This window comes from Phoca vitulina, unplaced genomic scaffold (genome assembly GCF_004348235.1).
Source record: "Phoca vitulina isolate PV1807 unplaced genomic scaffold, GSC_HSeal_1.0 scaffold19, whole genome shotgun sequence".
NCBI classification, from domain to species: domain Eukaryota; kingdom Metazoa; phylum Chordata; class Mammalia; order Carnivora; family Phocidae; genus Phoca; species Phoca vitulina.
This window is the reverse complement of record NW_022589722.1, coordinates 10,238,361-10,265,016: the sequence shown is the minus strand read 5'-3', so window position 1 is coordinate 10,265,016 and position 26,656 is coordinate 10,238,361. Positions and strand designations below refer to the sequence as shown.

General features: G+C 37.7%; 2 protein-coding genes across 2 annotated transcripts in view; one reads left to right on the top strand and one right to left on the bottom strand.

Annotated features, from left to right (window-relative positions):
* The window catches only part of CCDC38 (coiled-coil domain containing 38), a 29,030-nt gene extending 13,406 nt beyond the window's left edge, over positions 1–15,624 (top strand). Inside the window, exons 8-13 of the mRNA XM_032416904.1 lie at positions 1,844–1,950; positions 3,748–3,899; positions 5,178–5,313; positions 10,899–11,104; positions 13,118–13,211; positions 15,489–15,624. Coding sequence (XP_032272795.1) covers positions 1,844–1,950; positions 3,748–3,899; positions 5,178–5,313; positions 10,899–11,104; positions 13,118–13,211; positions 15,489–15,602 — 809 coding nt within the window. The 3' untranslated portion in view covers positions 15,603–15,624. The remainder of the gene's footprint in view (positions 1–1,843; positions 1,951–3,747; positions 3,900–5,177; positions 5,314–10,898; positions 11,105–13,117; positions 13,212–15,488) is intronic.
* Positions 15,625–16,420: 796 nt separating this feature from the next.
* Positions 16,421–23,000, bottom strand: SNRPF (small nuclear ribonucleoprotein polypeptide F). Its single transcript, XM_032416267.1, has 4 exons — positions 22,856–23,000; positions 20,872–20,997; positions 17,358–17,422; positions 16,421–16,766 (listed from the first exon to the last, which is right to left on the bottom strand). Exons 1-4 carry the CDS (start codon positions 22,856–22,858, stop codon positions 16,700–16,702), a joined length of 261 nt encoding a protein of 86 aa, XP_032272158.1. The 5' UTR covers positions 22,859–23,000; the 3' UTR covers positions 16,421–16,699.
* Positions 23,001–26,656: the final 3,656 nt, after the last annotated feature.

Genomic DNA, 26,656 nt, shown 5'->3' with positions numbered 1-26,656 from the left:
CCCCCCCCCCCCCCCCCCCCCCCCCGCCCCGCCACCACAACCAGTGCCTTTGATTTTATTCTTAGGCTTGGAACCCAATTTCAGTAGAATAGAGGAGCTCACTCCACTTTCTATGATTATCATTCTAATAATAATAAAAAGAATGGGCATATCCATGCAGAAAAAATGATTATCTTGCACCAAATAACAAGGACTCATTTCTAATTCCACGTTATTTCTTTTCACCTCCACCATCACAAATGATGTGGACTTCGCCTGGACATTTTGAACAGGAAAACCACACAAGAAGCCCACTCTAACCACAGAGAATAAGAAATCATCCTTATCAAGGTACGGTACCTACTTGATTAACTCTCTTGGAAACTGTGAGTGTTTTTCAGAAAATATCCCTTTTAGCCTTTCTTCAACATAGATATCACATACGCATACCCGTCCTAACAGATACTGGAGGTAGTGGTTGCCATTTCCGGGTGCTCCTGAGGTGGCTAAACTCCCAGAGGCCTCCGTGCATTCTTTGACGAGTGCCTGCCACTGCTGTTGGCAGAAACTGCCTGCCCTCTCGCAGAGCCACTGCCCAATTGTTTACTAAGCTACTCTGCTGACCCCTGTGTTTGCAGTTTTACCATGTCATTCAGAATTGCTGCAATCCGACCATAAAGCTTTTTTGTTTTGTCCCCTTACTTGGTTGTTAACTCATTCATACTCATTATTTCATAAATTGCTAGTTCTCAACCCTGGCTATTTAAGAAAATATATAACTTTTTTTTAAAAAAGCACAATGCGATATATACATCTATCAGAAGAGCTAAAATTAAAATAAATAATGAAAACAGTAAATGCTGATGAGAATGTAGAGAAACTGGATCCCTTGTTCCGTTGCTGGTGGGAATGTAAAATGGTGTGGCCACTCTGGGAAACAAATTGGCAGTTTCTTTAAAAACTAAGTATGTACCTACCATCCAACTCAGCAATTGCACTCTAGGCATTTATTCCAGAGAAATGGAAATGATGTGCACACAAAAAATTGCACAAATATATTTATAGCAATTTTATTCTTTATAGTCCCAAGCTGGAAACAATCTGGATGTTGTTCAATGACTGAATAGTTAATTTGTAGTGTGTCCATATATAGTTGACTCTGTAACAATATGGGGGTTAGGGGTGCCAACCCCCTATGCCATCAGAAATCTGCATGTAACTTTTGACTCCCCCAAAACTTAACCACTAACAGCCTACTGTTGACCTGAATCCTTACCAATAGGTTAATTACCTAGATCACACCAACAGCCACCTTACTCTCCCTAGTCTCTGCCTCTTTAATTTTCCAATCATTTTCAATTTATCCTTCTTAAAGGATTTTTCCAGAGCTGCTATGCAAACCACATAGTTATTCTTTGAGTGTACCTCGTTCCCCATCCCCCCAACCAACCTGATCAGAAGATATTTTAAAAAGTAAAATCCGCTCTTCAGAAGAGAAATATTGTATTACTCCGGGAACAAGCTTTGTTTTGAGCACTAGAGCACATGTTTAGTTTGTCAAGACTGCATTAAAAGGAACAAAACAGATGCAGCAATGTAGCTTGTCATGTGTTTCTTTAAAAAGATTTCTTATAAATGCACCTCAAATAATTGGTACCATATGGTTTGGCCTTTCCTTGTGGTCTCACTTGTTTGCATATGTCACCCTTATCCGGATGGAATCTGATTTTCTTTTGCATATGTGTGGAATCCATTGATTCCTGCAAACAGCAGTTCCCTAAAAGGCTAAAAAGGCTTTGAAAAGGACTATGTTATAGTTAGGTTCCAAAGACAATTTAGAAATGAAGCAAATCTGTTGACTGAAAATGGCTCAGAAATCAGACATTTTCTTTCCTTTACAGCCACGCTGAGAGTATCAGTTCAGAAGACAGTTTGGAATTCTTTTTAGACGATGATACAGACTATGATCTGGTAACCAGATTATCTTTTTTTGATTTAAATATTGTGTTTGATGAAAAGTATAAGTGCTTATTTTTTTCTTTTAAAATTAAAATTTCCTATTCCAAATATTCCACAACTTTCCAGAAGAAACTATGATTTTGACACTGTTTCCCAGTTGCATCTATAGTTCATCTTTGTCAGCATCTTATGAAAAATGTTTGTAAGAAGGTAATAATTTAGGAGATACATATATTCTCTACAGTAATCCTGTAGAGAATAAAACAGTCACTTCCTGATTGCTTGTCATTTTACTGGAGCTTGAGATATGCTGTGTAGCTGTACCGTAAGATAAATCAACCTTCAGCAAAACAGCCCTCTATTTTACAAGACTGACTTTGAGCTAACCCCATCCTGAATATAACCACAGAAACTCACAAGGAACAAAAAACATTTCAAAACACCATCCATTATTACATATAACACATCTTATACAAGTGATCTTTTTTTTTAATTATAGTAAAAAAAAAGGAACATAGGGCGCCTGGGTGGCTCAGTTGGTTGGGCGACTGCCTTCGGCTCAGGTCATGGTCCTGGAGTCCCTGGATCGAGTCCCACATCGGGCTCCCTGCTCGGTGGGGAGTCTGCTTCTCCCTCTAACCCTACCCTCTCTTGCGCTCTCTCTCTCAAATAAATAAATAAAATCTTTAAAAAAAAAAAAAGTAACATAGAATCTATCGTCCTAACCATTTTTATTTTTTTAAGATTATTTATTTATTTATTTATTTATTTGACAGAGAGAGACACAGCGAGAGAGGGAACACAAGCAGGGGGAGTGGGAGAGGGAGAAGCAGGCTTCCCGTGGAGCAGGGAGCCTGATGCGGGGCTCGATCTCAGGACTCTGGGATCATGACCTGAGCCGAAGGCAGACGCTTAACAACTGAGCCACCCAGGTGCCCTGTCCTAACTATTTTTAAATTTAAATGTACAGTATAGTTAACTATATGCACATTGTTGTGCAACAGATCTCTAGAACTTTTTCATCTTGCAAAATGGAAACCTGTACCCACTGAACTCCCCTATTCTCCCTCTCTGTAGCCCAGGCAACCACGGTTCTACTTTTTAAGAGTTTGATTACTTTAGATACCTCATAAAAGTGGAATCATGCAGTTTTTTCTCTCTGTAACTTGGCTTATTTCACAGAACCTAATGTCCTCCAGGTTCACTCATGTGGTAGTGTGTGCCAGGATTTCCTTCTTTTTTAAGGCTGAATAATATCCCATTGTATGGATTTACCACATTTTCTTTATCCATTCATCCATCAGTCGACCTTTAGGTTGCTTCCACCTTTTGGCTATAGTAAATATGATGAACATGGTGTACAAATACCCAAGTCATCTTTTTAAAAATTAAATTTAGTTAAAGTAATACGTATATTTATGAAGTTTTTGTAAAATATAAAATAAAACGGGGAGAGAAAATGACCTTCACTTAGCCTCCTTTTTCTTTCTTCTATTCCCTTTCCTGCCTTTCCCTAGAACCATCTTTCCTTTTTTCCTGCCTTGGCCTCCTCTTCTGCTCCATCCCTTCTTCTTTCTATTTTCCTTACCTTCCTTTTTCCCTTCTATAATACCTTTCATCTCCCCAAGAACCATAAATTTCCTCTTCCTGAAGGCCAGCTCTCATGGAAATAGGCTCCTTTGCCATTCTCTGCCCATGCTCCTCATAATCAGAATGGCATTCCTTTTCCCCACTGTATTTTTCTAGATAAGTCATATGTGCAAAAGTAGCATATTTTTAAGTGAATTATATTCATTTCTGATTGATTAGGAGCCAGAGCTTTATTTCAAAGAACCAGAAGAGTTACTTCAAGTCCTCACAGAGCTGGAAGAGCAGAATCTAACTTTGGTACAGTATTCCCAAGATGTAGATGAAAATCTTGAAGATGTAAATAAAAGAGAAAAACTTATACAGGATAAGATGTAAGTTATTAAGAACAAGTAGATTTATTCTCTTAAGCAGTCTCTGACCAGAGACAGAATCCAACTTATTCCTGTGTGAACCTTCCTCGGGGTCTCTCTGGTTTTAGGGTGGGATTTTTATTAATAATAATTTACATTGTAGGGTGTAAAATGTAGAAGTTATATTTACACAGAGTAGACTGACTTTAGTTTTAGTCTCTACTTCCTTACACTTGTCAAAATATTTTCCTAGCTAGCAATAATAAAAGGCAGTTTGAAAGATTATAAAGAATTAAAAGGTACTGCCTTAATTTTTTTTTTTATTGAAGTATAGTTGACATACGTGTTACATTAGTTTCAGGTATACAGCATAGTGATTCCACAACTCATTAAGTTTTGTTTGGTGCAGTTTTCATTCTACCATCTGGCTAATCAAATCAGGCTTTGGATGATAATGCTAATCAATGCATTTTCCTTGGTCGTGACTCTCAGCAAAGTTATGTGACTTAAATATTAGAGCATTTTATAACATACATATGTAGATACAGCAGAGCTCTCATAAAAGGGATTTCTGTAAGGGGAAGGAGGCTGGATTTGATGACTCACAAAATTCCTTCTGTAAAATTTTATATAATTGGAAGTAATATTGGACGCTATTGGCAAATAGCTTCAAATTGCAGAGGATAAATCTGTTTATCTACCCATTATAAAAATGTGTAAAGCCTTTTTAAGAAGAGTTTTCTGGGCCAAAAGATGGCAATCTTTTCAAACAGTTGGTCAAACTACACTGAACTTTGAACAAATTAACTTACTCAAAAGTTAAGACCCTACAAATCATGATCTCACAGCCACCCAGTACCACTAATGTATCCTTTTCATCCTTGTCTCCTCTCTCACAATCCTTACAGCATATGGTGCCCCAACCCTACAATATGAGTTTTGGGGACGAGGTGGGTATGGTTGGGCAGGAAAAGGGGATCTATGTCAGAACAGAATCTATCTCTAGGTCACACCACAACTTGGCTTCCTGACACATCAACTCTGCTGTTATTTGGGGGCTCTGGGGGAACCAGAGGAAGAACATGCTTCCTGGTGCAAGTTAAAAGCAGCATCTATGCATTTACTCTTCTCATTTTACCTGAAAAGTTGAATGTACTGACAATGTCTTAAACTATAAACTCATATTTGGCTTGCTAGATATAGGATGTTGACACATGATATGGAAAGTGTTGAAATTCCTGATGATTTATTTCCAAACTACAAATTACAGACAAGGGTCTCTCTCTTCTTTTGCAATAGAAATAGCAACATAGAGTTTCTTCTGGAGCACAAGGAAATGCTTAAGGCTAGCTGTGTGAGAGAAGAGGAAAAAGCAGCAGAACTGGAATTAAGGTCCAGGCTATTTAGTTTTGGAGAATTTAAATCAGACACTCAGGTAATCCTGCTTTGCCTTTGGTAATTTTATTTTGTCTCATGTTAATAATAATGTGCATTCCCTGTCCACTAAGCATTGGAATGGGGAGTTAAAGCATACCACAAATCCTGGGTTGATGATAGAGGCAGAAAACCAGCTTGGAATTATCATGTCAGTATGCAATAGTCAATTTACATAGTAGAAAGTATTCAAATGAGCATTGGGGTTCTCTTAAAATGTTGCTCCAATTATTACAAGGTGTGATGCTGAGATTTTTTCCCCCTATAGATACATTTCTTTTAGAGTGTATATACGTGAAGTAGTTCATTACCTATGATCATTTGGTAGTAATTTGAAGAGCAAGTAATTAACAGGGGAGGCACTGAATCAAAACTGAATGGAATACCTGCCCAGCACTGAGCCTCTAATAGATTTCGGCCTCTCTTGCATATATAGATCCATTATTGGAGCCCCTGGTGACACACACTAATGTCCTATCTATTTACCTGCGCATGTCTCCCAGCTGGGTGCAGACCCCTCCAGGGCAGGGATTGTATGAGCTTTCCTAGTTAGGTATGTTAAGTGTCCCTATAAAGTAGGTGCTCAATAAATGTTTGTTGAATGAATGATTAGTTTCTAGACCCACAACAAACTCCAACTAGCATTGATTTCCTTGTAAAAAATCTCAAATGAAATAAAAATTCAAATCTCATATGTGAGGCTAATAACACATTTATGGTTATGAACTTGATTTTCAAACAGAGGTAGATCTGGGGGAACTCATTCAGAAGACTGTCCTCCCTAACCATAGGATGGGCAAGGTTACAAAAGCAAAAGTTATTTATGACTCGTTTACACACACACATTTCCTAGGGTGCTATAGTGTCCTTAGTTAGGAGGGAATGGGGTCATACCCTGTTAGAGCAGGAAGTGTGATGACAGCCACCTTTCAGTTCTTCCTCATTGGCTTTTTATAAACCTTGTGTGTGTGTGTGTGTGTGTGTGTGGTAAAATATATGTAACAAAATTTACCATTTAACCATTCTTTTTTTTTTTTTTTTTTTTAAAGATTTTATTTATTTATTTGAGAGAGAGAGAATGAGAGAGAGAGCACATGAGAGGGGGGAGGGTCAGAGGGAGGAGCAGACTCCCTGCAGAGCAGGGAGCCCGATGCGGGACTCGATCCCGGGACTCCAGGATCATGACCTGAGCCGAAGGCAGTCGCTTAACCAACTGAGCCACCCAGGCGCCCCCATTTAACCATTCTAAGTGTACAATTAAGGGACATTAGGTATATTTGCAGTATTGTGTAACCATCACAACCATCTATTTACAGAATTTTTCATCATCCCCAATAGAAACTCTGTACCCATTAAACAATAATTCTCCATTCCTCCATTTCCTGGCCTCTGGTAACTTTTATCCTACTTTGTCACTATAAATTTGCCTATTTTTAGGTACCTCACATAAATGGACGATAATCGTCCTTTTGTGTTTGGCTTCTTTCACTTAGCATAATGTTTTCAAGGTTCATCCATGTGTAGCATGTGTCAAAATTTAATTCCTTTTATGGCTGAATAATATTCTATTGCATTTATATTCCACATTCTGTTTATCCATTTGTCCGTTGATGAACATTTGGGGTGCTTCCACCCTTCATTGTTTTAAATAATTCTGAAACTGACTGACATAAAAAATGTCAGATAAATATCAGCGATATTTCACCCTCCCCCAACCAAACTCCTTTCATCCAGGTTTAGGACAGCTATATAAAACAGTAACATTTTCAATACTCTTAAATTTTGAGGCAACCAGATCCCTAAACAGAGTAGGCAGAATTGATCTGAAAATTACTTTTTAAAAGATAAATTTTGGTCACAAGTATAATTTTGGCATTCAAGTATATTGCACACTCTGGGAAAATGGGCCTAATAATTCATAGTGACTCCTAGACATGTGAAATGGTAGTGTGGAAAAGGGGGGACAAAGCAGGAAAATTGACAGGGGAAAAGTATTCTTAGAATCACTCCCATTCTTTCAGATCCCAAAATGGGCAAAACATAATCCTTTATGAGTAAACAGCTTTATCTAATTTTGATATTCATAAATCACCATAGTTACTTTGGATTGGTAACTATAAAATCAGTATTTTATTCTAAACTTCCACACTCCTATCTAATCCCTAAAAACATTTCTTACTGATTCAATATTTTACTTTTTCTTTTTTTTTTAAGATTTTATTTATCTGAGTGAGAGAGAAAGAACGAGACGGGGGGGGAGGGGGGTCAGAGGGAGAAGCGGACTCCCCGCTGAGCTGGGATCCGGATGTAGGACTCTGATCCTGGGACTCCGGTATCATGCCCTGAGCCAAAGGCAGACACTTAACCAACTGAGCCACCCCAGATGCCCTCAGTATTTTACTTTTAAAATAAAATTTAAAATTCAAGTATAATGTAATATTGAAAAGCGCACAAATTATAAGGTAAATTATAAATTCTCTTAAGAAATTTCCTCAAAGTGAATATACCCATGTAAACCACCCCCCCAGATTAGGGAATAGACCATTATAACCCCCTTCAGAAGCCTCCCTCACACCCCCTTTCCAGTCTCTACAATCCTTCAAAGGTGACCACAATCCTGACTTCTCTTACCACCAATTAGCTTTCATGTTTTGAACTTTATATAAATGGAATCATGTAATGTCTGGCTTATCTGGCTTCTTTTTCTCAAAATTATGTTTGTGAGATTCATCCACGTTATTTTGTGTAACAGTTATCTGTTTTCCTTGAACATGAAATGGGATGTAAGCTACTGTGCAATCGGCAGGACATATTCAGCTCGTTTTACTCTTCCTTTTTTTTTTTTAAAGATTTTACTTATTTATTTGACAGAGAGAGAGATAGCGAGAGCAGGAACACAAGCAGGGGAGTGGGAGAGGGAGAAACAGGCTTCCTGCTAAGCAGGGAGCCCGATGTGGGACTTGATCCCAGAACCCTGGGATCGTGACCTGAGCTGAAGGCAGACGCTTAACGACTGAACCACCCAGGCGCCCCTTGTTTTACTCTTTCAAACAGGGGGCTGATCTAGTTCAATTGAGAGTTGCCTGCAGTCAGCACCCAGCAGAATGTGACATGGGTTAGAATTACAGAATCCTTTAAATGACATCGAGACATCTCCTGCTCCCCTATCCACTGTTGATATAATTACTCCTCAACATTACTCTGGTCAGATCACTTCTCATTCACTGTTGGAAGGCATCCAGTCCTTACTTATCACAGTTTTGGTCTTCCACAATTCTGGCCGACTCTACCTCTCAGAGCAACAGCTCCTCCCATCCCTTGCAGCCTCCCGGGCAGCCCCTCCTCCGAGGGACTCTGGGCTGGGTCTGCCATCTGGTGGCAGCTCCAGAGATTGGACGCTTCACTTCATCATCAGTAGGCCTGGACCGTGAGCTCCCTTTTTCCTTTCCCTTCTGCTCTGTTGGGCCAGGCCCTTAATCTTTTTCTCATACATGAGTATTTATTCCTTAACCTCATTCCCTAATCCTATTTCTTATGCTGTTCTTATCTTGTTATCTTAAGGAAATATCTCTCCTTGTCTTTTCCTTTCCTGTTTCATAAGGAGAACTTAAAAAAAAAAAAAAGGCATTCTGGAGAAAAATCCTGAAAGGCCACTGCCCATCACCTCTAAGACTAAGTGTTCAAGAGCTCTCCTTCAGAAATTTTCATCAACTATTAACCATTGTCATATTAAAAGTTGTTTTTCTCAGAACCAGGGTTCAAAATATTTTTAAAAATAGGACTCCCACTGCAGCAAGATTGTTTTTACATACCCAATATATACTTCTCCTTGATGGGTGGATTGCTTTTATTTTCCCTTTTATAGCTTTCTGTATTTCTAAAGTTTTCTAAAAGGAATACACTGATATAAATAGGAAATATAATAAATGTTATGTAGAAAGGGAGAGCAAAAAAGAGCTTTATGGCAAATAGGCCTTTTGCTTTTTTCTTTTACTTTTTCCTTTAATATTTCTTTGTGCTTTTCCAAGTTTTCTAAAAGGAGGATTTTTTTTTTAAAGTTGTGAATTTTAATTCCAGTAAACAAGGTTATATCAGTTTCAGGTGTAAAAAGGAGCATGTTTTTAATATAACAGGAAATACAGTAAGTGTGAGAGAAAAAAAGGGGTGCTTAGTGGTAAACAGAACATCAGAAAGGTGATTAAACCAGGAGGTGGGAGAGACAAGCTGTTGGAAGTAAACTATTGGTAACAGATCTTGACTTGTAATTAAGTGTTGGTGGCTCTGTAAGGAGTCTGTGATTCCAGGAGGGGTTTCCCATGGTTCCTGGCACCACATCTGTCTTGAGTGTTATTTGTCCTTGGCTTCATGATGATTCTCATCTTCTCGAGCAGAAGCAGGAATTTGGGCAGGATGCTACCTGGAGAACGATTTACTTTGCCCAGCAGTTTATTGAGATCCTCTTAACTGCGAATGCCGGGTTCACGGTGGAGAAAGAGGCTGAGAGTTATTTGGTCCCGAAACACGTTACCTACAAGCTCGAGCGTATCTACCAACAGTTAAAACGGCGCAGTGGCCAGGTACAGGGATCAGCAAGGTTTGGCCTAAGCCTCTGCTTAGACAAGAATACTCCAACGGCTTCCAATGGCAAGAGTGAAAATTAAACTCCTTAAAAGACTTTGTAGGTCAACCTGGCAATCTGTTTGCTTGTAACTTTTTTTTCTTCTGAGAGAATGCATTCAGTCATTTATTCAGCAAACATTTATTAAGTGCATAGTTATGTGCAAGGTGCTGTTTTAGTTAAGTGTAAACATAAGAAATAACTCCTGCCCTCCAGGTGCTTACAGTCTAGAAGGGGAAACAAGGCATGTACGCAAATAGCTTTCATACAGGATGATTGTAGTTTCAGCAATGAAGAGTAGTTAAGTGCAAACAAAACAAAACAAAACAAACAGAGCTCACATGTTGTGTTGCAAGGAAATGCACTGGAGTGGCAAAAAAAAAAAAAAAGGGTTTAAAATGTATGTATACATTGCCTTTACTTGAATACTCAGGGAATCAGGTACATAAAAACACTCAAGAAAAGATACTGTCATATAAAACTGCTTTTTATACCTAGAATGCAATATTTTTGAAAGAAAATAGTCCAAGGTGTTACTACAGTAATGATCTAACTATAAATTATGATATATCACTGCTGCATTTTCTCACCATTCTATGTTATATTAAAGTTTTTCTTCTATTTTAAAGATTATTGATTAGAGAGAGAGAGAGAGCATGAGCAGGGGAAGGGGCAAAGGAAGAAGGAGAGGGACAAGTAGACTCCTTGCTGAGCAGCAGAGAGCCCACCCCACAGCATGCGGGCTCAATCCCAGGACTCTGAGATTATGACCTGAGCCAAAGTCAGGCACTTAACCGACTGAGCCACCCAGCCACCCCTAAAGTTTTTCTTTTAAAAAGAAATACGTAGTATCATATAAGAGCCTTTTCATTATAATATAGTAAAATGGAATTTTACATTTATTGAATGAACAAGAAAATAGTGATGAGATGTTATGTTTTCTGCTCCCCTTTTCTTTTCAATCTCAGGAAAAACTGATAGACTCTCTTAGCAAAAAAATTAATCAAGTATACAAAGTCTGCATTGGAGATGCTGATGTTGGCAGCCTCAACCCAGTTCAAAAGCTGGTAAAAGTAGAGTCTCGCCTGGTAGAATTGAGTGATCTCATTGAATCCATTCCCAAAGAAAATGTGGAGGCAATTGAGAGGATAAAACAGAAAGAACGGCGGCAAAAGTACAGTCAATATCTTATGATAGAAGTGTAGTGAATGACTTAATGAGATGAGAAACTGTTCTTGCTGGGATTCCACAAACACTGAGCAAGCCCCTGTTACATGGCAAGGATTGCAATAAAGATGTAGTAGACCCAAACCCAGACCTGCCCTTCTCAGAGCTATTATTTAATGTGAAGACACATTCATCAAATATTCTTATGAAATAATGTGTCATTACCAAGCAATGAGCACTGTGAAGGAGAGTTCACTGAGGCAACAACTGATCTAGTTTGAGATGGCTAAAGGGTCATTTTAGCCTGAAAAAAATGGATTTTCAGAATGAATATTCACTACTTATTATTTTTGAAGAGCTATCTTGTGGAAGAGGAATTGCACTTGTAGTGGAGGGCCCAAGGCATAGAATTAGGAGCCCTTCACTGCAAGGAGACTATATATGAAGGAATTGTTTGAAAGTCAGAGCCATGCAAGGAGGGTTCTTCTGAGTGCATAACTGGCGACACTTACACACACAGCATCTACACATTAACTCATTCATTCCTCAAGACAACTTCATGAGGATTATCATCCCTGGAAGAGCACCCCCTCCCCACCCCGACATACCCACATCCTTGCCTGCCTGCCTTTCCAGGAGAATGCACTGATTTACAAACTTCCATACCGAGTTAAATAAGGGTAACTACTTTTGAGGCAATGATTATAAATATATGACCCCTAGTATAATGTGGCATGTAAAGAATGCCTATAGGTGGAATATTGTTCATGTCATAACAACAGTAACAAAAAAAGTTAAGAGGGAGACAAGCACTATGGCTGACCTGCTTGGCTTCAATGCAGGTTCCACCATTTACAATCTCTGTGACCTTAGGTAGGGCACATAACCTCTCCTAAGCCTCAGTTTATCTGTAAAATGGCAGTAATGATGATACTTATCTCATAGGGTTTGTGCTTGGCACATAGTAAGTATTCAAACATTAGGCATTAATGTTAGATATTTTATTATGGCTTACTGGTATATGGGGGATATGGTTTCCCCCATATCAAAACAAAGTCCAGAATACATTAAGGTGATCCTGATGGGATTTCATTAAAGCAAAATTTTTTTTAATTATAAAAAAAAAATCACTCCTTCTGTAAGATGACCTATGACTGATTACATTAACACCACTTGGATCTTTTCTACAGTCGGAAATATATTCTCATTGAATTGTAATTACAACTTATTTTCAATAGTGATGTATGAACCTAGTTCCAACTGCTTATCCTTCTTATCAAAAAGAGAACTTTGTTTTTTCCTAGGTACCTGACACCTAATTTTGCATAAAAAATGTTCAGTAAATGTTGTAACTGTTTAAGTCCATAAAATAGCTATCACTTATTGAGGTCTATTCTGCACCAGGCATTGGCCTGGACAGTTTACATAGGTCATTTCATTTAATTTTATCCTCACAACAACCCTAAAGAGAACAAGACAAATAGCATTTCTTGGTCTTAATTTCAGGATACCATTCAGAAAGGTTAACTGGAAAAGTACGCTTTTGTGATAACTCAATGAACTATGTATATGTATATAGTTCATTGTTTTATATATATATATATATATATATAACTGTGGTTTGTGCACTTTTCTGCACATTATACTTTAGTAAAAAGGCTACTGGGGGGTCTGTTAATTCAAGAGGCCTTGTACACATTAACTGTGAAGTGCTCAAATGTAAGTGGAGTGACAAGAAGGCTTTGCTGAGGTGCTTGTTTTAGACCAAGATCTGGGTAGATTTTAATTCTTCCAAAATGCTGACAAGCAATTTTCTCCCATTTTAACACAAATGGGATCTGTTGTTGAGATTTCACCTGAATATTCAAAAGCCATAATATGGGTGAAGGTGAATTATTATTTTAATTTAACTCTTAGGGAGATCTTATAATATTTAGGCAGTTTATTACCCAAAAATAATGTAGGTCTTTTTTTACTTTCTGTGATTTATAGTTACAAGAATGTTTTCCTTTTTTGACAGGTTACGTGAAGAGAAAATGAAAGAAAAACAAAAACACCAGGAGGAAAGGCTAAGGGCTGCTCTGGAAAGAGCAGTAGCACAACCAAAGAAAAAGGTTTGTGTTTTGTTACCAATTGGTCCAGCTACATCAATATGTGAGTGCTTCTGTGGTGTAACAACAAAATACCTAATTCATATAATTTATCCAGCTTTGATTGGTCTCTCTGATTCCCTGTTAACTTTGAGGATAATTCAAATTTCTGGGTCTATAGTTCTCCGTTAGACGCACTTTTTAGTGAAAGAAGCCTTTCCCCTCTCCTCTTTTTCTTTAGCTCCAGGTTCATGAAACCAGGTAGTTTTTTCTTTAATTTTTTGAATACATAATAATAAGCATACGGCTCAAAGTGCAAAAGATACAAGAGTATTTAGTGAAAATTAAGTCATCCTTAGTTCCCTTCCCTGGATGCAATCTCTTCAAGTTTCATCTGCATCCTTCTGGAAATAGTCTATGTATTTATGTATATCTTCTTCTTACAAATAATAGCCATGAGCCTTGCTATTTTCAGTCAACAATGGAGACAGCAAATCCAGAGAACTGCATATAATTGGAAGGGTCTTCTAATCCTCACCTTATAAAAAATAATGAGATTAATAGTTGATGTTAAAATGATTCACCCAGAGTCACTTCAGATTTAGCAGCAGGTCCAGGACCAGAAGTCAAGGTTCTTTATATTGCAAGATTACCCATCCAATAATAAATATGGGATTGGGCAGTCACTGAGTACGTGGTCCATGACTTCCCACTGTGTATGGAGGGCCTTGTGTTTCTATATGCCACTCTCCTTCCTCTGAGTTAAGGTCTGAAATATACTTGGGGAAGCTAATTTCATGGTTATCTGCAAAGCTACTATGGACATTGATTCTTACCACAGTAATAGCTAACCTACAGTGAATGCTTGTGTGCCTCACAACCAGCCTTTTGACGTAAGTACTTGAAAAAGTTTCTGAAATACAGTAACTGTTAATATGTATGTCAAAAAATGTTGATTATCTTAATTTCATTTAAATACGCATTTCACCTTAAAAAGGGTCTGACTTCTCTAGTTCAGCTCTTCCTACGAAGACCGGACTTGTCCTCTTTCTCCCAAAGGCGAATTAACCATTCATCACCCTTCCGCGTATACATACTACTATTCACTAAGCTCACCAAGTTGAAATGATTATTTTTAATAGATCCATCTTTCCTTCTAGACCATGAGTAAGTTTTTATGACTTTGTGTCCCCAGTGCCTGGCACACGTGGATACTCAATAAATGCTTACTGAATTAGCAGACTAAAAATTAGAGTGAAAACTAAAATGGGAAGAAAAATGAAAAAAAAAAAAATAATGCCCATTTGATCAGTTGACAATGTACAAAGACCTCTGACAGAAGTTCTTACCTAGTCAAGGCACTTCCTCACTGGCAATTTTTTCAGACAGTATTAGTAACAAAGGTTACCAAAAGATCATTGACAGAGAAAAAAAAATTTGACATTAAGAAAGGAATTTGGCGATTCCAGTCCCTAAGAACATTTTTGTTGATAAAATGATGGGGAGGACTGCCACTGTTAATTCCCATGGGCCAGGAATGTCAAATTCTGCAATGCAGGGGACAGTCTCACATAGTAATAGTGCCTCTTTTGAGACACAGTGGAGATATTCCATCAAATCTCATTTTCAACAGAGTAACTTTCTCATCCATTTCATTTACACAAATTCAGAGATAGAAGCAAAACCAAATAAATACATAAAGGAAGGGGAAAAAAGACTAAAAGAGAAAAATAATGAGTAGTATAATATACTTGAGTATATGCCCCAGAGAATGAATAGGTACAAATCAAGGGCTTTCCCTAAGCCTCTCCTGGTGGGAACACATCTAAGAGCCAACAGGATTACTAGTGTTTAAGAAGATGTACATGGTTTCCTCAAGTTTTTATCTAATAGAATTTTTAAATGCCAGTCAATTGGTGTTCAGCAGAGGAAATTGATCTCTTCTAACCAATGGAGGAGAACCTTGCTACGGCCCTGAGAAATGAAATGCTGGCCTCAACCATGGTGCTTTTCTAGGCCGACTGTATCTGAAACATAGGCTTTTAGAGGACTACCTAAATCTCCCGGCTTTCCCATAAAACCTAACCACTCGGTCTCCTGCATTCTATGGTGCTCTCTTTGTTACTTAATTCTGCCTAGCATGTTGGACACCCATTAGGTTATCAATCCCTTTGTAACTGTGATTATTTACTATTTTGAGTCATGTTATTCCTTGGAAAAATCAAGTTAATATTATTTTACTTATGTTTCAACAGAACATAGTTATGCTAAAAAATATTAAGTATTTTTCTTTTGTTTCAGCTGGGAAGACGACTTGTCTATCGCTCAAAACCGCCATCTGGTAACAAACATGAACTACTTTTAGTCAAGGATACAAGAACAAAATCACTAGAGGATGAATATTTTTTCACTTGAATAGAAGCAGTAAGACATTTATTACCAGAATTTTTTAGGCATATTTTGTAGATTCTGGTTTCCATTAATGGCAGTATTCTGCCCCATATGCTGGTCTAAGCAATTTGAGGAAGACAGCACTTATTCTAGTGGTTATAGGATTGGGAATGGGAGTTATTTTCTTTTGTTGAAGCCTTTTATTATCATATACTAAGTAAAATTCCATACAGCTAAACATTTTTGAGTTGTCCCAGTTGGGGATACACATCCAAAGTTTACTTTACTGGTGTAACTATGTGGTGAATGACCATTAAAGTGCAATAATGGCATTCTCTGACAACATGGGACTTTAAATGACCTAATTTGTTTTCAACCAGTTCACAGTTCATAGTATATATTTTATCACTGTGGAGTATACATTTTAACAATGTATAACTCTAAATGGTTTTGAGGAGTTTAAAACATAAATGAAAACCACTAGTACTATCCTCAGAATTTAACTGTGAGACTGGTTTTTAATTCACATTAAGGAGTTCTGTTCAGAACACTTAATTCTCTTAAGTGAACAAACCAAATGCTTTTAGCCTAAATATCAGTTCACAATTTCTGTTGTGCTCTATATCCACAATCATTTTAATTTTCAGGTGATGTTTCAATTTTAGCTGTAACATGTACATTACTTAGCTTACACTGACATAGAATTAACATGTAATTTGTTAGCTACTAAGTAAAATAAAACAGTATATATTAATTCTAAGAAAATATTTAACTTAATACATGTCAAAAGTTGTTCAAAAATAACTTAAAAAAAAGTTGTTTTTAAAAGGTCTCAGTTAATATAGAATTATAAGAAAAGGGCTGAAATTCACCTTCATAAATGTTTATGAAGCATATAATTTTCCCCTGTAGAAAAAAAGATTACTGAGCTTACAAAAGAAAACCAACTTGAATGAAGCTGAATGGCTCTTAAAGTATTAATTCCGAATAATCTTTCAATTGTTTCAACATTTGAGCTCTACATTTAAATATCTGAATAGGAATAGTTCATGAGTCAAGTTGAAAAAAAAAAATGTTTATTGTCTAGAAATATATATAAAAAAAATTCCCCACAAAAGATGCTATTCTCTCATTTCCCCATCTTCTTCTTCTTCTTCAACACCCCTGATATAAAGGACATTATTACACCTGTAAATAGAAAAACAATCCATTTTGTTGTTCCAACCGGAAACCACATTAAAATCTGAATTACTATTGCTAGATATTTTTGATTATAAAAATACTGAATGCTAAATTTACAATGTATCATTTCTTTCTTTTTTAAAAAATGTTTTCACCATTGATTTGTTAAAAAGCACATGGCACTTATTCACCCAGTGGATGTTATAAAATAGTATCTTTATGATCTTCCACAAGGAATGACTCAAATTTGAAAGTGTGACTCTAGTTCAAGAAAATGAATATAACAAAAATCCCTAACAGCAGCCAGATCCAACTGAAATTCAAAACCAAGCTCTTGCAACTAAAACCACTGAAAAAGGTTACAGCTACAAGCTAAAAAGTTTACTATCATCACTAGAAAAATCTTAAGGATGAATAACTCCAAAAAATTTCCATCTTCTTGGACAAGTTTAAGGATTTCAAAATTCTTTAAGTTTAATTGTAGAATATGTTAATAGTGATTTAAAGTGATTCTGAAATTGAGGCATTTGTCTATTTAAACAGGTATTTCTAATGCTCTCCAGTCATTCCTTATATATACTACTGCTGTTTTGTTACCTTATTAAAACTTCACCCAAATGTCCAGACAATGCTCCATCTATGTATTCTTCTGTGTTTGCAAGCTTTAAATCAAAAGAAAATATATTAGTATAGTATCACAGGAAGAAAATAGTGTAACACTACCTAAAATATTAGGTAATATTGGTGAGAGAACTTATTAACTGAGACCTTTCTATACCAACAATTACCTATAATAGATTAGCTTTCTTTTACTACTATAGTACTTTTGGGTTTCATATAAACATTCTGTAAAGTTAACATTGATGGATGTAGAATATGTAATAAAGCTTGTTTCAACATAATTTTTTAAATCTCTTAGTTATGTAACATTTCTTTCTATTAGACATTAAAACAATATGTTGAGGAAAACAGTCTCTAATTTATGAATAAGTTGTGATTTTAAAGGTTTCCAAAACTTCAGTTATAAAAAAGTTACAAAATTCAGAGTACAAAATCTATGGCTAAATTACCAAATACTTTTATATTAGAACACCCAAACCAAAGAACTGAATAGTAATTTTTTTAATTATGTGCTAACAAAGAGAGCAAAATAAGTTCTTAAGAGAAAGTTAAACAATTCAGAGTGACCTTTATAGTTATTTCAGGAAACTCTAATTTTACATCAAAATGTTTAGGTTTCCTTCCACATACAGGTAATAAACTTTGTTACTTTTAGAAATCACAATCACTTAAAAGGCTCTCTATGACTACCAGTCCAACCTTTTCATCATTCTTCCCCTACATCATTCTGCTTTGGCCCTTTTTTTTTAATTTGTATTTATTTATTTAAGAGAGACAGAGATAGCAACAAGGGCACAAAGTTGGGAGGAGAGGGAGAAGCCGCTCCCCGCTGAGCAGGGAGCCCAGGGCGCAGGGCTCAATCCCAGATACCTGGGATTACGACCTGAACCTGATCTGAAAGCAGACACTTAACCAACTGAGCCACGCAGGTGCCTCTGCTTTGGCCTTCTTGCCATGCCTTCAACATACCAAGCAAGTTTCGGCCACAAGGCCTATGTACTTCTGTTCCCTCAAACTGAGATGCTCTTCCTTCTTTGATACTCTCTTCAGTTGCTCACTCAATCCTTTCTCTGCTTAAATTTACTTCCTCAGAGAACCTTTCACTGGCTATCCTATCTAACACTGCATACTGTTGTCACTACCCCATTTCTGCTTTCTTTTTCTCCATAGTGTCTATCATTACCTGATATCACATTATATTACCATCTCCTACTACAACACAAACTCCTTGAAAGTAGTGACTTAGTTTTATTCATTGGTGTATACACAGAGCCAGGCACATAATGGGCTCTTAATAAACAGTTGCTGAATAAATAAATTAAAAAAGATCATTAATGTGGCTACTCAGATACATTTCACAACTCTGGCAGGCTCACCAGGAACTACATTACTTCTAAAACCAAATATTCCGTGGGTATTCTTTATTTCTTTCTTTTATTGCAATATAATTCCCATAGCATAAAATTCACTTTTACAGTGTACAAGTCAGTGGTTTTTAATATATTCATAAAGTTGTATAATCACCACCACTATCAAAGTCTGGAACATTTTCAGCAGAATAGTATACTCTTCAGATTTTTCTATGGCCTTGGTAAATGATTCCTGCTTGAGGAATTTTCCAGGCCAAAACCATGCTCTATAAGAACTTTGGGGACCTAAGCATCATCTGTTTAAGTGGTAACCTATTAAATTAAGGAAAATCTCAGCTTTTTGCCTACAAGTGCCCCTGTTAGTACTCTTCCTACAAGTACTACCAGTATGGAATACTTGGGAGTCATACTTGGACTGACCACCCATCTAAGTAACCTTTAAAATCCATCGGCCATTAATCAGTCACATAAATACCTATGCTTCAGGAAAATATAACTTCAGACTCTTTCGTCAAAAACCTGGCTGGAAACTACTACAATTAAGCAACAAAGAAATAAAACACCCCAGTTTTAAAAGGAGCAAAGGACATGAACAGGCATTTCTCCAAAAAAGATATATAAATGGCCAATAAGCACATAAAGATCGCAATATCACTAATCACTGGGGAAATGCGAATCAAAACCATGAGGTATTTTACACTCATGAGGATGGCTATTATCAAAGAAACTGAAAATAACAAGTATTGGTGAGGATGTGAAGAAACAGGAACCTTTACGCTTTGCTGGTGGAAAGTAAAATGATACAGCTGCTATAGAAAACAGTATGGCAGTTCCTCAAAAAATTCCAGCAATTCCACTTCTGGATATATATCCAAAAGAAGTGAAAGGAGAACCTCTAACAGATATTTGTACACCGATGGTCACTGCGTTATTCACAACAGCCGGAAGGCGGAAAACAATTCAAATGTACACCAACAGAAGAATGGATTAAAATGTGGTATATACATACAATGGAATATTATTTCAGTCATTAAAAGGAATGAAATTCTGATACATGCTACAACATGGATGAACCTTAAAAAACATTATGCTAAATGAAATGAGCCAGACGCAAAAGGACAAATACTATAGGATTCCACTTATATGAGCTAGAACAGAGACAGAAAGAATAACATTTACCAAGGGCCGAGGGAAAGGGGAGTTATTTTTTAATGGGTATAGTTTCAGTTGGGGACGATATAAGAGTTTCAGAAATCGGTAATGGTGATAGATGCACAATAATATGAATGCACTTAATCCCACTGAGTTCTACACTTGAAAATGGTCAAAGTGGTAAATTTTATGTTAGCTATATTTTACCACAATTACAAAAAGAAAACAAGGGGTGCCTGGGTGGCTCAGCTAGTTAAGCATCTGACTCTTGATTTCAGCTCAGGTCATGATCTCAGGGTCATGAGATGGAGCTGCGCGTTGGGCTCCAAGCTCAGCGGGGAGTCTGCTTAAGATTCTCTCTCCCATCCACCGCCCACCCCTCCGGCACTCTCTCTCTAAAATAAATAAATCTTTAAAAACAAAAACACCTGGTCCTAAACATTTACAGAAGCTAGCATAACAGACATTCAGTCACAGTTCATCAATTCCTTTGGTTTGGCCTGTCTTCTCCCTCAAGAAATGTTTTTATTGAATTACTTTGATTTTATGCCTTTAGCATTCATTAAAAGACTGAAGAAATTCACTTGAAAATTTCTTTCAGAAAAAAAAAGTAAAATTTCTTTCAGAGCTAAATGTTGGGAGAGTTTTGCCTTTTCTACAAAACAAAACAAAACAAAACAAAACAAAAACCTCATTTGTGTTTTCCTCATGCCACTGTGACTCAAATATCGGAGTTCTTTTTATTTTAACCACTAGAAGTCAATTCTGTGGCTGAATTTTGGTTTTACAGGTCTCATACACAGTTTATCACAGTTATAATATCCTCCCTGACCTTGACTTTGTTTCTGAATTTTGTTTTATGTTTGTCAATTTGGTTGATTTCATTCTTATAAATCACAGTAAACCTTTGAGGAGTTAAGGTAGAGCAAAATAAATACAATTTAATGATTCTTATCTCTTTAGCTTACCTGCATGTTCATATAACCATCTACAGATACCAGGTACCCTTTGTACTCCATTCCCCACTTAAGTTTCACCATTACTGGCTTTCCTGTTAATCCATTCAGGAAAGGTTTGGGATTGAGAGGCAAACTCTGCACAAAGAACAAAAACAGGACTCAATTATTTTTCCTTAGCTCAGTTTCCATTACCTACTCCCCTCTACCAAATCACCAATATTTTATGGTATCCAAATAAAGCAAGTTCTTGACTCACTCTCACTTTACTACATAATTTTCACTTCTATTTGTTGAAAAGCATAAGAGAAATTTAAATACCCAGTTAGGCAATTTCATTCAGTATTCACTTACACAATGAATACCTACTATACATTACTCATTGTACCAGGCTACAAAGAAACAAGGTAAAAGCAGTGAAAAAAAATAAATGCAGATTACACTCCTTGTCCTCAAGCTCACAGTAGGAGGAAGAGAAGCAAAACACATACCAATAGACATTATACTGTAAGAGGAGATATGCTATGTATAAGGGTACCAAATCAATCCAGAGTCAAAAGGAAAGGTTGCCCAAAATAAGTAATGCCTCCATTTTAAAGGATGAAAGGTATTTCCAGAAGGAAAAGGGGTTGTTCTAAGTAGAAGAGGCTACCTATGTAAAAGGAGGGAAGAGTACAACAACAAGGCGATCTCAGGGACACACAAACAATTCAGATGTCAGAGTCCAATACAAGGATACAGAGGGAAGGAAGGGGCAGATGGCATTTGACAGTCTTTCACTTGAATTCCAGGAGCTAGGTCTTGTGGGTCTTATTTGATTTAGCAAAGCTGCCTATACATATGGGCAATCACTTAATGTTTGTTTATTCAGCAAACCAGTAGTAGTATCCCCCAGTGAATTCAGACTTCCTTCCCTCATCTGCTCACCCATCAGTCCAAAGAAAGAAAATAACCAAGAAACTTGACTACTAAAGCTCTCTAAGATAATTAGCATATTCAGAGTGATGTCAAAGAACAGAGGAGCTACTGCAATAAACTCCTAATGGGTCTCCAGTTCTTACTCTTTTCTCCAACTTACCACAGGGCGAGTATTTTTATCATGGGATATCTCTGCTTAAAATGGCTTGCAACTGCACTTTAAGTAAAATCCAGACCTCCTAACATGACCTAAGAGATCTTCCCGACCCTATCTCATAACCACTGTTCTTGCAAGCTGTGTGGCTTTCTGTCAATTCCTCCAACTGGTCAAGCTTTCTTTCAGGCCTTGAGGCCTATGCTCATGTTCCCTGTGCTTTGTACACCCTTCCTCTTGCTCCTTAAGGGGCTGGCTTTCATATTTCATATCATTTAGGTTTCTGGTTAAATCCTCCTACCAGGGATGCCATCCCTGACCACTCTTCTAATGTACCACCGCGTATCCTCACAGCATCCTGTCTATTCTCTTCTTAGCACTGCACGTTATTTGCAATTACATGCTGATGTTATTTAATATAATCTCTCATACCCGACTGAGTAAATCTCGAGCAGGGTCCGCGTTAGTACTTTTCACCTTATATTCTGGCGCCTAGAACAGCATCTGGTAGGTAGCATGAGCTCAAAAAACATTTGGTCAACGAACAAATGAATGCTCCAATGCCTGGGCTCTGTATTCTAGAGGGCTGCGGGGCTAAGAATCGCAACATGATGAAAGAAAACCGATTCTGGGCGTGATAAGTGAGACATAAAAACCGCTTCATCTTTACCCCGACCCTGTGGTCCCAGCCAGCAAGGATAACTCAGGCTCACAATCAAACGAAGAGGGGAAGGGGTCCGGAAACTGCTGGGGAGGGAAAGGCATCAGAAGGAGAGCACGCGCCTCAGATCCCCAAAGCAGGGAGAAAGGGGCTGGCGACCGGGTGCGCGGCTCCTCGCGGATGAATGGGAAACGCGCGAATCAACCAACAGGCCCGGCGAGGCTGGTCACCGCTCTCCCTCGCTCTCCCTTCCTCCTCCTTACCATGGTGACTACAAGCAAATGATGCAGGAAACTCGCCGCCGACCCAGGTGTAGTCCGTCCCTCGTGACTGGCGTAGCTCCCGCCGGGCGCGAATCGCGGAGCTTCCAGAGAAATGGCCGCCAAACAGCAGCGTGACCTTTCACCTCCGACTACAGCTCTCTCAGCTTCTCTGATTGGGCACAGAGAGACGCGTCCTGATTGGAGGAGGTGGCTGGGCAGTGTCTCCTGGCAACCAGTGGTTGCGCGAGCGATCGAGCCTTCCGCGCGGCGCACAGGCCTGTGGGAAACTTCAGTAGTAGCGCTGGCGGGAGAGGGTCCCGGAGAGGCTGCAAAGGCAGGGAGGCGGGTCCGGGTTTCTCGTCTGCTCACCTGCCTCGAGGGTTCGGCTGTGTATCCTATAGAGCGGACATGATTTCTCGCCAGCATGGCTAATGGGGGTGTCTTGCCATTTTACACCTGTGAGGACGGATTCTTGGCTCTTGAGTTTCTTGCTCACTTTCCCACAGATTCTGTGATTTGGGGGCTTCTATACCACAGTCCCCTTCTCTATTCTGTAACGCTTATTTCGGCCCACTTTAAAGGAAGTGGGAAAAGCAGGACTAGACTAAGAGACGTGAAACTCACTAAAGAAAGTCAAGTACAGAATATAGTTAGATGAGGTCAAATTGATTCTAGAATATGGTGTGGTGGTCTCCCTGTTTCTCTGTTGCTTTTGCTTTGCCACCAGAGACCCGGCGCAGTCTTTAATCTTTCTGATGTAACGGTATTGATCAGAATCGCACTGATTTCCGCGTCTGGGGGGGCAGACTTTCAGCTCTCTCGGATCTGAAATGCTAAATGCAGTTCTTGGAGAATAAGCACTTTGAGAAGTGCTGGATTTTGTTTTTGTTTCCGTTTCGTTTTTGCGGCCCTAAAAAAATGGATTTGGAATTGAAGTTTGAATGTTGCATATGGAGTAGTAGGTTAGTGGGTAGTGGCTAAGACTTTGGAGGCACCTTGAGTTCAGAACCTCTGTCCATCACTTAGGGATGGTGCTGGGTAGTTCCTTAACCCCGTAAGGCCTTTGTCTCCTCCTAAAGACCTTTGCTCAGCTATAAATGGCCTAACATAATAAAATTTTTAAAAAAAGGATAAAAATTAAACAAACAAACAGTACTATCCTTAGGGTTTGCGAGGACTAAATAATGTGAAAGAGGTTGGGATTTAAGGGTTCAGTGAATGTTTACTGTTATTTTAATGTCCGTGAAAATGGTGGAGAATACTGACAAAATACAGTAATTTTTGGTGTAGTTTATGCCGAACAGTTGGAATTATTTACCCCGAGGTTCAATGGGTTTTCCCTTAGTTTGACCATCATTTAATGAACATTGAGACTTTGTATAGACTCTGAGTTCCTACTATGTGCCAGGCTCCTTCACAATTGCTATAATGGAAATCTTACTGTACAGCCGGTGATTTGGGTGTTATGCTCCCATTTTAGAGATGAGGAAAATGGCTCAGCAGGTAACTTGATCAGGGCTACCCACCTGGCTTTCACTCTGAAAACTCTTTGCTTTTTGTACTTCATAAAGTTACCTTTCAAAAGCTCAATATATGCTTTAAAAGTCTGATTTTTTAAAAAATTGTTTTCTCAATGAAGTGAAAAAAAGTATTACCATAATCTTTGTAAACATAGCTGTGTTCAAAGTTTTTTTTGTTTGTTTGTTTTAAGTAGGCTCCATGCCCAATTTAGGGCTTGAACTCACAACCCTGAGATCATGACCTGAGCCAAGATCAAGAGTCAGATGCTTACTTAACTGCCTGAGCCAGCCAGGCATCCCTAAAGTTGGTTTTTATCCTCGCGTTAAATATTAATCTTACCTTTTTGAAAATAAAGTGGGCATAAGGTCATTGGTGTTTTTTGAATTTTAAAAACCATATGTACATTTTGTGAGAATTTGGAAATATAGGAAATTCTAAAACAAAAATTACTAGTATCACCAAAGAAAACAACTTTACTTTTTTGGTGTATTATTTATTGTAACATATGCACTTTAAAAAAAAAAAAAAGATATCTACATATAGTTCTTAACTTGTTTTCTTCACTTTATATTGAGCAAATTCTCATATAATTAAATATTCTTCTAAAATGTAGTGTAACGTCTATTATGCATAATTGGTATTATATATATGTGCTAGTTTACTAATCATTTTATTGTTCCCATTTCCCCCATTATAAACAATGTGTTTTGGACATACTTTTGAACATGAGTCTGAGTATATCTCTAATTCTTTACAGTAAATCCTTAGAAGTAAAATTTCTGGGCTAAAAGGCATAATTATTTTAAAAGTATATATTTGCCAGGTTAGCATATGGCTCAACAGAATACCCATCAGAATAATTGGCTCTAATATGATGGAAACACGGGGTTTATATTTTTTGCGATGAGCTAGAATACATTTTGAGCACATTCTGAGCAAACGGTCCCTAATTATTAATTAGGGTGAACAGTTTGGTAAGGCCTTGGTTTTACTGCTCAGCATATAACCCAGAAATTCCAGTGGTAAACAAACAGCTAAAAAGTAATTTGTTAAATGACCAAGAAATATTTATTGAGGTGAATAAAATCAACATGTGATCTCTGCCCTCATGGAACTTGAAAACCTCTTTGAGAAGAAGGGAACCAATACATATTTAGTGCCTGCTATGTTATGCTAGGATATTTCATATAATTTATTTAATACAACACTTCCAGGTAGGTAGTATTAGCCCCATTTTAGAGATGAGGAGACAGATTCAGGAAGGTTATGTATTTTGCTAAAAGCCACATAGAAGGTGAAATGTCTACAAAGCCTAAGATTTTTCCTTTACACAATGCTGCCTGTCCCTAAAATGTGTTTGAGTAGAGTACAAATAAATACTATAGATATATACAATTTATATCAAATACATAGAAATATATATATCAAATATATAGAAAACATAGAAATACAAACATAAATGCAAGCTGAAGTGGGATAGTTTAGAAAGTTAGTTTTGAAATCGATGAGCTCTTCCTTTTATTTTCTTTATTCCCATAATCTCAACATTTTATTTTCCCATGATTATGGTCAGAATCAGTTATGGCCAAAGTAGATTTAAAGGGGTGAGGGGGGAATAGAGTGGGAGGGAAGGGAGGGAGGCAAGATCTGAGTGCCTTAGTCTGGTAGAAGCTTTACACATACTATGTCAAACTTGAAAGATGTGTTTTGTCTAGAGAAGAAATTAAAATTCAAAATATATTCACTTCCTTGGTCATATAACCACTAAACTTAGATTAGAATCCAAGCCTTTTTGGTGGTGCAAAGCCCATATTCTTTCTACCATCATAGAGAGAGAATCATACTTCAAGGGAAGTCTGGTAGTGTGGTTAGGAGTCAAGTGTGCTCCAATTCTTAAGTCGGTATTAATGAATCATTGGATTTTAAATTTATTTTTTCTTAAAGATTTTATTTATTTATTTGAGAGAGAAGGAGAGAGAGCACAAGCGGGGGAAGGAGCAGAGGCAGAAGCAGGAGCCCTACGTGGGCCTCGATCCCAGGACTCTGGGATCATGACCTGAGCCAGAGGCATATACTTAACTGACTGAGCCACCCAGGTGTCCTGAATCATTGAATTTTGAACTTAGGACAGAACCCTAGAGATACCTAGTCTAAACTTGTAATTTTGTAGATGATGAAAACATGGTCATGCCATAATTTAGAGAGAGCCCCAGAATAGCCTCTGTCTCTCATTTTGTGCTTTTGTCATTATTCTAAGCTATATTCTTTATCTACAAATGA